General features: G+C 34.3%; 1 protein-coding gene across 2 annotated transcripts in view; it reads left to right on the top strand.

The window, feature by feature from the left end:
• Nucleotides 1–12,273, top strand: part of LOC112682857 — a 45,589-nt gene extending 33,316 nt beyond the window's left edge. For both annotated transcript variants that reach the window (XM_025553607.1, XM_025553606.1), the window contains exons 3-8: nucleotides 4,260–4,376; nucleotides 4,446–4,538; nucleotides 5,970–6,220; nucleotides 6,459–6,600; nucleotides 9,370–9,479; nucleotides 10,500–12,273. In XM_025553607.1, coding sequence (XP_025409392.1) covers nucleotides 4,260–4,376; nucleotides 4,446–4,538; nucleotides 5,970–6,220; nucleotides 6,459–6,600; nucleotides 9,370–9,479; nucleotides 10,500–12,152 — 2,366 coding nt within the window. In that variant the 3' untranslated portion in view covers nucleotides 12,153–12,273. The remainder of the gene's footprint in view (nucleotides 1–4,259; nucleotides 4,377–4,445; nucleotides 4,539–5,969; nucleotides 6,221–6,458; nucleotides 6,601–9,369; nucleotides 9,480–10,499) is intronic.
• The last annotated feature ends 645 nt before the right edge of the window (nucleotides 12,274–12,918 follow it).

Genomic DNA, 12,918 nt, shown 5'->3' with positions numbered 1-12,918 from the left:
TAGAGATATTTAAAAATGCATTATAAACGTTATAAACTAAATATGATTTTCAGTGACGTAATTTTCACGAGATTCACCTTACATGTTTGTTTAATTTATTTAACTTGGTCAAAATAAATAATATAATGTAATTCAAGATTTACTCAAATGAAGTAGTTTTTTTTTTAAATTATTCGAGTGAAAAAATAACATTTACATAAATAAATACATTTGATTTGATGAACAAAAAATGTTGTTTGGTATGCTAATTTACGTGATTGAAAAATAATAAAATACAATTTAATTTTAAAGTCTCACTGTCGTTTGGCAAACAAACAAATACGATGCTTCGTAGAAATAATATATGGAATTTTTCAGTAGTTTTCGTGAATCTTCGGAAGAACGTAGAACTTACGAGAAATTTAGTTCAAAAAATATAATAAATATTGTTACCAAAGTTCACTTGAATTTGAATACTTGGTAAATAAATGTCTCTTGCTTACTCAATCATGAATATCTTATCCAGAACTATTACAGCTAATAAACTTTCATGTTCTTCAATTTCAATCGCGTTTTTGTCTTACGTTTAAAATTCCTTTTCATCGAATATCCATATGGCATTAATAATTCAACTGATCGAATAGCCAGCGAATACAATCATTTGAAAAATGTTGATTTGTTTGACATAAAATAATTGTGTCGTTTTAATACTCGTTTTTCATCCACTTGATGTACATTACTATTATATATTATTTTGTAAATTCTAATTATAATATTATGTTATTTATTCTATACTATTAATGTACATTTTGTAAATCTTTATTACTTATCATGTTTTGTTGAATGTATTAATTTTGTCACTGAACTTGAGCCCACATGGGGCGTTTACCCAATATATAAATTAATTAATTTGATACATTTCAGAAATCTCAGAACTTCTTTTACGTGCACTTGTAATTTCAATAAACAACTAACGGTTTGCGTATATACGTACCCAACTTACGAAGTCGCGGCGGTGAGCGAAGCCAGATGAGTAGTCGTCACTCCATTTCAGTCCGATTTTTTCATTTCGACTTAATAGCCCGTTATAACGAGCACCGAACGCAATATTGTGAAATATATATACCTCTGGTGCGCTATGTTCGGTATATTTAGACATTTTGTGCAACATACGTGTATAATGCGTATCTACATCGAATCCGTACAGCATTTATTTGTTTTTAAACAGTTTTTCATCACTTCATTACTGTTAGTAAATTAATGTGAACGAGTTTTTGTACACGGAAATACGCGTGTACAACTAACTATAAGCTAATTGAAAAAAACCGCTAGTTTTGCCAACGATCTCGTGGTCATGTACGCGAGTAAGGGAACTATAAAATAAGAATAGAAGTAAAGAACAAAATAGCATATGAAAAAATTTAAGCTATTACGTTCATTTACGACTTGAACGTTGACTGCTGTTGGCATTATAATATATTCCAAAACATTATTATTACAATAATTATTCGTTATATTATTTCGCATTATATGTTTTGGTACGCTGATAATACATCTTATATTGTATTTTCATTGAACGATTTCAATGAGATACACGATTTCGCTCTTATACGCTCTCCTCGTATGCATGCGGGTACGGGTGTACTATATGCCGTGTATATATACTACATGGGGCACTTTAGGACAATGACCCAAGCCACTTATTGATTCTGTTGTTTCAAACGTATCCGTTTATATTTATATATATATTACCTAATGTATAATGTAAACATATTTTATTTTTATTTCTAAATACATTTACGTCGATGAATATCCATAGCATTATAAAATATTATAGGGACTCCAATCGGTCTCCTTCAAAGGAAATTAATATGGACAAAATAAAACGATACCGTCCTATACGCTGTGAATGAAAATTCAAAACAATCATCGATTATACATAGTTCGCGTATTATACTCATTTACGAAAATATTAATATATTATTACGAAATCGGTGCCGTTACTTTTTTTTATACCTTACGCGAAATTCCAACCGAGTAAATGTATTACGAGGATGTGAATATTTTATCTCAGATTTACAACAGAAATACATACTAAAATACAAGCGATACTATAGGAAGTAATAATGTCATGTATATTCGAGTATTCGAATATTCGATGCTACAATACCTAATTTGTTTTATCCGTTTTTCCATGACAAGCTTTTAATACTATTTAATATTAATAAGTAGAGTGCGGATTTCTATGCAATCGTATATTTTTTTCCTTTCAATATTTTTGGATTTTTGTCAGTTATCTCCACGAATCATCATAATTTGAAGCTAATGGTGAATTTTTTTTTTTTTGCATATTTTTGAATATTTAGAGGTTATTGTATATTTTGGATATTTTGGTAAAATTCAAAATTTATTGCATATTGAAGTAAAAATTTAAAAAAAAAATGTATAAAATAATATTTTATCTAGTAGAAAAATTAAAAATAAATTTCATAGTCACTAAATAATAATTTATTTATATATATTTAGTTATAAAATAAATAATCGATTACGACGTAAACTTAATCGCTCTTGCTGTGTCAGTCGATTATCGACATATCACTTGCTTCAAATATGCCCCAATAACTTCGGTTGATATCGAGGGTTCGTTTTCAGTCTTTAAAAATATGTTAACCGATAAACGACACAGTTTCACACAAGATAAACTTGAAATGCATATGATTATTTATTTTAATAATAAATAAAATTTTAAAAATAAATTAAGTTTAGAAACTTCCTTAAATTTTTTTGTATTAAGTATTTAAGTAATTAATTTTTATAAATTGAATTATTTTATTTATATTATTTATATATATTTATTTATATTTTATTTTATTTTATTATTTTTATTTTAAATAAATAAAAAAATTTTGCATATTTTTTGCATATTTTCATGATTTTTACTGCATGTTATATGACATATTTCGATACTTTTAAGTGCATACAAATCCGCGCTCTATTAATAAGTAATCCATATCTACACAACTAAAGATAATGTATGTCAATGATTAATCGACCTAAATACGAAAATAGTTCTTATCTTGCAGGTACCTGTTCGTAGTTAGCTTTATTTTACTCGTTATATACGTATATTTTAACATAAAATCATATGTGCCGTGCCGGGAACTAACGTTTTGCTTGTTGTAAGCAGTATCACATTCCAAGTGATACTCGCTAAAGTTGTTTATAGTTTATACTGTATTAATAATAATTTAATTATGATTTTCGAGTGTTTTGCACAAATTTTATTTTTAACTGCTATGTCCAATAGTAAATATCGCTGGCTTCGAATCTACTTCTTGCAGGCTTTTATGCACCATAAGCCATATAATATTATTATTAAACGTTTTGTGTTGCGCGAAAATTTAAACGAATAATTTTCGTTACGTATTGTACTGTATTGTCGAATACTGATATTCGAATTATTTACGAAGGACCTATTCGAATATTTGAATATTCGAATAATTCCCATCACTAATAGGAAGATTCATAAAAACTCGAGTCATGCGAGTTTTATAAATTATGCGCCCCTATACCAGTATTCAATATGACGTGCTCGTATTTAATTAAAAAAAAAACGATTTATCAATCGTCAATCGTGCGACGATCTTTGATCGTATACACTCGCACTCGTGTTTGTGTATTAGTATAATCTTTATCATTAACCAGTGAACGAGCTTTGGTATAGTTTTGCTCGAAAACGTTCGTTTAGTTTTTAAACCTTTAAGTTACACTCGCAATTTACCCAACTAAATTGATTCCTTAAATTCACGTGTAAAGTAGCTGCGATACCAAAAATAAAAACACTACACGTCATTACACAAGATCGAATTACACGCGAGTATTAGAGTCGGGGAAATGTTCAAATTTATTAATTTCTTTTCAACAGCATTAATTTTTTAGTCGATTTTTATGATTCGTGTCCAATTCGTGAACTGCATTGCATATAACGGAAAATATTGTCCTAAATCCTGGGATAAGTAGCTTCATAGTTATGCTGATGTCCATTGACGCACAACACGCGGCTACAATTTCTCGTGGGATATTATCCAATAAGTTTGCAATCATGGTAAAATCATTGCACCGAAATTATATCTAAACTTCCCGTATCAAAAGCAAATTCAATACATAACATTCGTACTCAACGAGGTGTATTATTTAATATTATAATTCAGAATATCATCATAATGTTCAGCGTCAAATAGACAATAATATTGATATGTTTTCGTTTCATTCGTTTGTAGATGAGTACACGAAAATCACAACGCCCAGACAAGACGTGCTGTTTAAAAAAGGATACTTGGGACGGCGTAAGCACACCAGCACACCTGTCATTACTGAAGTTCTAAACGAAAACGAAGGTCAGTAACATAAAATCAATACAATATTTTGACAGACAATAGTATAAATACGTCGTAATATGTTTTCAGATGGCGTTTCGACTGATACCATCATTAACCCGTTGGATGAGTTGTGTTCGCATGGCGAGTACGTCGATCCGTCCGCGGTGTACATTCTCAGCGGTACAGAATATATTGCTAAGTTCTTACTTAACTTCCTTTTTTAACACGTGCATTCTTAGAAAACGTTAAGATTTTGGTAGAACAAGATTATTGACTTTTAAATTATTGTTTTAGCCGAGGTCTAAACTGTAACATGCATAATCATAAACCACCTATTGAATTAAGTGCCATAATGCAATAGAAGTTCTTACGTAAACGTTTTAGACGTAAAATTTATTTTATTTTTTTTTTATTTATTCAAACGATAATTATTTCAACAACAATTAATTTTTAAATAACAAATGAAAACGAACGGAAGTTACTGCGTTAGAAACGGTTTTACTGTCCTCTCGATCTTTTACGTCTCGTACGATTATATTGTTTCCCTTGTACGACTATTTTCACTTCTAACCTACCAGAGTACAAGACTAACGATCTGATAGTGCTGACTTAAATTGAAGGGTTGCAATTGTATATGCAAATAGTATGTGCGTATAATATAAATAACTAGTATGCCAACAATATTTAGCGCTTGACGTCACGCGCCAAGTTCCATAAGAAATGCATTGGTATTTTTATCAGATGAGTTTAAAACGTGATAACTACTCTGCCGGCATACCTATAGTTATTTCCGTCGTTGATCGTAGGTACTGTATTATACACAACCGCACTAATGACGCTTGAAAGTTATTTACCGAAATAAATGTTGCCGTTTGAAACAATTAAAAAAATTCTCCCTTCTTTTTATGGTGTCATATACTTGATCGTATACGTATAATTAAAACACAAAATAATTATTATAATTGGAATAGTTACCATAACTGTACAGTTCAATCTATTTTAAATGTTATTTTTGTACTCAACATTTCACTTCGATGACCAAGGTTGTTTAGTTTATACCGAATTAGCAGTATATGTACGATATACGGTTAGAAGTTGAAATAAGAAATTGCTTCTTAAAATTAATAGTTGGTGGAAACGCACCAAAAAAAAAATCAGGTTACAAAACCAATAAAGAAACGATTTTTTTATTATGATTATGGATAATTATTATTATTATTTTTTTTATTATTATTATTGATATTACAGTTCAACAATCAATTATTAAAAATTCAAAAATAATAATAAATATTTGTATTAGGAATATTATTTCAACACGAAAAACAGTGTTGTAGATGAAATTAATGATGAGTTAGATAAGGAGGAAAACGATGATTGAAGATAAAAATAACATCTGGGGATATATAATGTTAGGAAGAGTCTTATTCATTTTTTTCTTCGCATTGATTGTAATTATAATTTTAATTTGAACTTCTTCATTTTTTTGACAATCTTTACTAGTCATTGATATCGATGGTTTACTTGCATCGAAAATCGACTGCTCTCAGCCCTTATTATCAACTTTTTGTTTTTTTTTTTTTTTGTATTTTATATCATTACTGGGACTTACAGGTGGCGAATACGAAATTTACGACCCCTACACCGGCACCGTAACCACGCTGATGGGCGGACCACCTCCAGGCCACTATCCACCCGTTGGCCACCCGATGATGACCGCGATGCCATACTCACCAATGACATTACAGGCCGTCGACTGGTACAATCCTTCAAACCCTTCGATCAACGAACATTGGATGCCTAGTGCCGCGGCACACCAATCGAACACAAGAAACCACAAGAAACCGACTGCCGATGTGCAGCAGGTAAGCCTTCTAAATGGTACAACACAGAAACAGTTTGCGCACGCACGAGTAAAATTAATGCAAACCGCGCGTGAAAAATAAGGACGAAACTCCGTTTCGGGTGTCCATTAATGTTGGTTGTTGGTAGTATTATGGTACAAAACGAAATTCTAATGCAGTGTAATATTATGCCCACGTCTATCTTGATAGTTGAACGATTTGAAAAAATCGATGTTAATAGCAACACATTCCATTACAGAACTGCAGTGCTCAAAATTCAGAGGTGAACAGTGGTGGCCAAGAATCATGTCCGGTCGATCAGCAAAGTCTCTATCAAACGCCACAACCGTATAACATGTATCCCGGTTATATGTTTGGCGCTCCAATGTACAATTATAATGGTTAGTAATAAAAATTAACGTTTTCTAAAAAGTTTTTGTCTCGAGATGCAGAGGAAAAACCTATACTTTCCACCGCTTTTTGGTAATTTTTAGTATTTCTTTCCCAAATATTTGAAAAACCGTGTTGAGAAATTTAAAAAATGATGTCCTTGACGCTCCAACTAGCAGACGAAATTTACTATCTAAAATGTATTCAGATTCGTTGATGGTCGGTAATAACTCTTCTGGCCGAAATCGTGTTAATTGACGGAAAATTCGCTCCGATCAGAATCTAAAATAACTAACGACTTAATGGTGATGTTAAGTTGATGTAGTATACGAGTGTAATATATTTAAACCACAACGCAGTTATAACAATGTTTGCGTGTTTTATTTCTTTTGATTTGGTTTGTTTTCAAATCGTGATAACAGGATTAACAGTACAACTCTTTAAGCATAATTATACATTCAATATGCAATTAAATTTGTATATATATATATATATATATTTCACATGTCCGTACGTTTTAATCGGAAGCAATAGTGCAACATACAAATTCTAATCAATAAAACACATAGACCGCGAGGAAGATGACCTGTTTATTAACTTATAGTAGTTCATATCCATTTAGATAATATTTCGGGTACAAACGATTGCCAAACACATTCCAAATGTCTAATTTGACTTTGGCTCCGATAGTCGGTAAACATTCTGGTACATAATTCATATCTCAATGATTAACACACAATCATTATTAAATTATTATTACTATTAATATTATCATAATTATTGGGTGATTAATGTTACTAATCATTAATACGATTCCCCGACAACATCATGTCCATTATTCTCATTATTTCCTGTTTGAACTCAATGCCAAGTTTTACTTTTCAGTTGGGGTTTTTTTTTTATTTAATTATTTTTATTAATATTTTTGAATGCCGGATAAAATGCAAGACGATTATATATTCTAACAGGTCTCATTGTTCTTTATTCTATACCATGGAACGGAGCCAAAAGGCATATTTTCAATTACTATTTTTATAACTAGTATATTTCCCTCGCTTAACGGAAGGTGAATTGCACACATATACGAAAATAATTAACTAGTGGAAAATTTCAACTGGAAAATTTTACGTTTTCATACCAATGCTACACCGGTAAATTATGTTCAACTTTTTTTTATTATAACCTGTTAAGTTTTATAAATTAACAATCCTTTAGAAAAATGTTTTGTTCAACTGACTGCAATACAAATCACACACACTGTCAAAAAGCTGCTTCGACAATATTCATATAATTGATCGACTGATTCTTAAATGTTTATCTCCAAGTATATTCGCAAACAATATATATAAGTATATATACTTCAAACCGAATAATTCGGCTTTACTACGATGTATCAAGCTTATGGAGTAATTGATGCTATAAGCACATCTCTCGAAAAAATGTTACTGCACAGTAGTCCTTTTAGACATATCTCAGACTTTCGACCGAATATGGCATGAGAGCCTTCTGTTTAAACTTTGGTAATTTTTACCCACATCACTCTTTCTTTTAATTAACATTTTACTTAACGAATCGCTACTTTTAAATATGTTGCGGCTCTTCGACTTCAGATATAGCTCCAATTATCGCAAGTGTATCCCAATGAGCTATTCTCTCACTCATACTCTTTAACATATATACTTCTGATCGGCCCACAACTCCAAGCACCAAAATTTCTGACTATTTATATAATAAAGTAATTTTTTCAATTCATTACGACCCAATTGACCTCTGTTAAATTACGAGTATAGTCTCATTTAAATCTACGATCTGAATGATATGAAAAATAACGCATAAAAGTAAATCAAAGTAAATATTCTCATACAAATTTTATTCTTAGACATGGTCACTGTCTAAATGTTTCAATAATATTCCTATCCTACCCATTAATACCATTCAATATTTAGGTTTAATCGTAGACCAAAAATTACTTGGCTCAAACATATATAGGGTAAAAGAATTATCCTTAACTCTCGACCAAGATCATTAAAAACGTTATTGTTAAAATATAAATTTACCAGCTTAAAAACCAAACTACTAAAACGAGTATACAAAACTCTTTTAACGTCTATACAGATATATGGGTTATAATTTTGGGGATCAGCGAAAATTGAACCTTAATGAAATCCAAGTTTTTCAGAATATTACTCTTATAAAAATCAATAATTCTTCCTTCTTTGTCTCTAATTTAACCCATTACCAAGATCTAGATGACCAACCTATTATATCTTTAAGTGGAATTATTCTACCAACGGGTTTTCGCTAGAACAAACATCTCGACCCACTTATCAAAAAGTTTCAAACCTTCATACTTTCAGGAAATCCTCAGTGCAAACTCAAAAATAAATAGTGTTGTGACCAATTCAATTAAAAACACGAGTATCCTTCCTCGATAAAGAAGTATATCGCAAATTAAGTGTCACTAATGGGTAGCTTCTTACTCAAGTAAATCGTGTTATGTATAGCCTTTTATCTTATATGTTTATTGTGTATTAATTTGTGTAAATTATGTATGTGCTTTTGTGAAATAAACAAAAAATATGTTATTATGTTCAATAAATTATCAGAAAATTTGCGCAGTTAGGAATTAAAATATATGATATTTATTAGTGCGTGTTATATTTCGGAAATTGTAACTGTTTAGTTTCTAAGTTCAAAGGAAAAACAAAAATATTGAAATAGATATAACTATTTTAATGATTATTATGTTTATTAAATTTGTATATGTTTTTAATTCACAGGTGTAAGTATTCAAGTTCCGCAACCACAGTCTCCTCCTTCACCTTCAATCAGTTTTGATTACACCAACGGCAAACGCCGTAAGAAAAAGAAACGCAGAAAGCGAGGAGGTGTAAGTTGTTTTTATATTAAGAAAAATATATATTTTACGAAAAATTAAAAGTTAGTGTTAATTCAATGCACAAAATGCGTTTAATCTAATTATTGTCGTAGTCAGTGCCATAGGAAAGGAAGGTTGAGGGGTCCAAACCTTCCCAATTGTCAAAACTTTAGTCAGTAAATAAATAAGCAATAATAAAAAAAATTATTACCTAAATAATCGAATTATAATATGAAAAAAAATATCAAACGGGTTCGTTACATAAATCGATGAATTGTAATTATTGGTTCTGCAAGTGTCAAAATATTTTAATTTGCTGTACCTGATAATATATTCCAATTCCCTCAAATATAATATTATCGTCCAAAGCCAATTGACATTCCATAAGTAAAAAGTAATGCGGAAATAACACTTAACAATTGACATTTCAAAAGAGAAAAAGAGGAATTAGTTTCTCTGGCAAACACCGACATAATTCCAATGCCTAGGATAACACAAAAGAATTGAATGCAAAAGGTCAATAATGTGGTTTAAAAATAACTCTAACATTAATTTTATCCCGAACACATCGAACGTCGCCTTCGGTATCAAATGACAATTATTTATATTTTAAATCACGATCAAACTTTACGAATATACGATACGTCGTACGTATATACGAACTATGTGTACGGAGAAATGGTAGGAAATACGTTTGAAATTAATGAAACAGAATCGACCGACATGTATTGCGCACATCGGTGTAAATAACCTAAAATAATCAATAACAAACGACGACCAGGACAATAACACGATACATATATATATATATATATATATATATATATATATATATAGGTACATCGCATTTGTTTCGTAAAACAACACGAACAGGAGACAGATGAATTTTCGGGAGGGGTTTATTTTAAACATAATTTCAGTCCGTTCTATATTCGTTGCCATGTTCTATTTCTCCCACCCACCCTCTCTCGTTCACTTTCTCATCCGAATCGTAACTATTACTGCTATTTCAAACAACGTGTTTGTTCACAGATGACCGACGAATACTCAGACTCGAGTTCGGAAGAGCAAAAGAGCCAGTCGGGCGCCAGCTGCGATCTGGTGCTGGACTCGGAGAAGACGTCCGACTCGGGCGTGCTGACCAACAACAGCGGCGGCTCGACGCCAGTGAACGTCATACCCGTGCAGCTGTCGCACACCGCCGCGCCGTTCCACATGGAATGCCCGCAACCGTTCGAGATCCTGCACAGCGCACCGATCCTCATGCACCACCATCACCTGCCGGCCGCGGACCACCATCCGATGGCCGCGTACTACCAACCGATACCGCAGTACGGCGCGGAGCAGTTGGCGCCGATCGGCTACCAGGTGATACCGGAAGAACAGCCGGCCGACGTGGTGGACGACGACGATGACGACGACGACGACGACCATCAGCTGCAGAACAGCGAACCGACAGCCAGCTATTCCGCGGAGAACTCGGACTCGGGCATCAGCTCGCCCAACAGCGAGGTGATGGTCAAAGGGGGCTCGTCCACGGGGGTGGACGACAAACACGAGAAGCCGCAGTCGAGCGTTGTTGGAAACGTCGCGGGTATTTCCGGAACCGGAAGCGTCGAGTCAGTCCCGGTGATGACGACGACATCAACGACGACGACGACGACGACGACGACGACAACGACGTCCAAAAAGAGCCGGAACAAGAAGAATAAGGGACGGGACAAAGGGTCCGCCGAGTCGACCAAGGCAACGACGAAGCAGGGAAACAAGACGACGGCGGTGGATCAGCAGAAGAACGACAACCATCTGCACCACGAGGGGGTGTCGATCGGCAGCAAGAAATCGTCGAAGATCGCCAAGGAACCGGCCATCATTAAGAAACTGAACGCAAAGAAGGCTAAAAGCGGTGGCGGTAAACCGGAAACGGATAAACCGGAAACGTGCAAGTCACCGCCACCGCCACCGCCACCGCTGTCGATCAGGTCCGACGACGACGACGATGACGATGACGACGACGAGCGGTCCGCGGCCGATTTGGTGTCGGCGGACGACGGCGGTATGTCCGAGGATATCATACAGCTGTCCATCGGGCCGGTGGACGCGGAGTGGACGCAGGAGGAGGTGTTCTGTTCGCTCGAGTGCACGCCCCGGTCAACGACCACCGATCACGTGCAGTTCCAGTTCGCGAAAACGCATTCGGTCGACTCTTGCGAGTCCGCGGAGGAGGAGACATTCGCCACGGCCGTCAACACCGGAAACTCGGACACGGAGAACGAGACGGTGCTACTACGGCAGGACGAGCCGGCCAAACAGCAGCAGGATGCCGCGTTGTCCTGTTCCGCGTCGCGTGAATGCGGCGCGTCCGCCTCGCCGTCCGCCGCCGCGACCCCAGGCCCGATCACCGAGGCCGTGACCAAGTGGCTGAACGACCAGGGTGGCTTGATGCTGGCCCCGTGCTTGGACGACTCGTCATGCACCGACGAGGGCGAGCTCAGCGAGTACGACGACTTCGAGGAACACTCCATGGTCACAACGTCCACCGCCAGTCCAAAAAACGTGCAAGGCAACCCTTACCCTGCGCTGTCTCGTAGTGAGGTAGGGTCAAGGGTTGCCGGTGCATTGCCTCACGATCAGCGACAGGCCGGCGGGCTGGTGTCCAGTGGCATATGTTGTCTAACTCAATAATTTACGCGATATGATAACGACAGATCATCATAATAACGAATGATAATGCGATTTATATATATATATATATATACATATATATTAATCTGGAGACAAGGTGTTACATACAACATTATAAATATTATAACTATATATCTGAAACATATATATATATATATATATACACACATAATAATATTGTAATTATTTGCGATCATCAAATACACTTGTACAAAAAAAAAAAAAAAATTAAATAAACTAAAATAAACAATACCATATTATTATAATAAGGATGCTATACTGACCGGGCACGAGAAAATCGCGTACAATGGCTGACCGTCCTTTGACCGAAACCAGGTGGCCCCACTGTGTACAGTTCCTCAAGCATAAATTACAAGTTTATAAATTCATCTGTTCTTTGAAAGGTTTTTTTTTTCATATATCTCATGCTAAGTTTAGTTTTCAATGCTATAAGAAAAGAAAAATTTGCATTCGAATCGCACGTTCCGATGGTTTTTTTCTTTTTCGGTCGTTTCATACATTGTTCGTCTGCAGATGCAAATTTTTCTTTTCGTTTTTATAAACCATGGATATTTGGTGTAATTATGAGACTGCTTTTTGGATCTCCTCTTCAGGAGTAATATTTGTTAATAAGTTCACTATACAATTTGTTAATCGTTATCATTTAAATAAAATATTTTTATCGTTAACAATCAAGTTTTAAAGTGGCATAAAAATTTAAAAATATATACTAATATAATGAATATTGTTATCGTTTGTTTGCATG

This window comes from Sipha flava, unplaced genomic scaffold (assembly GCF_003268045.1).
Source record: "Sipha flava isolate LNK unplaced genomic scaffold, YSA_version1 213_pilon_pilon, whole genome shotgun sequence".
NCBI classification, from domain to species: domain Eukaryota; kingdom Metazoa; phylum Arthropoda; class Insecta; order Hemiptera; family Aphididae; genus Sipha; species Sipha flava.
The sequence above is the reverse complement of the archived record's forward strand: the minus strand, read 5'-3'. Positions and strand labels throughout refer to the sequence as shown.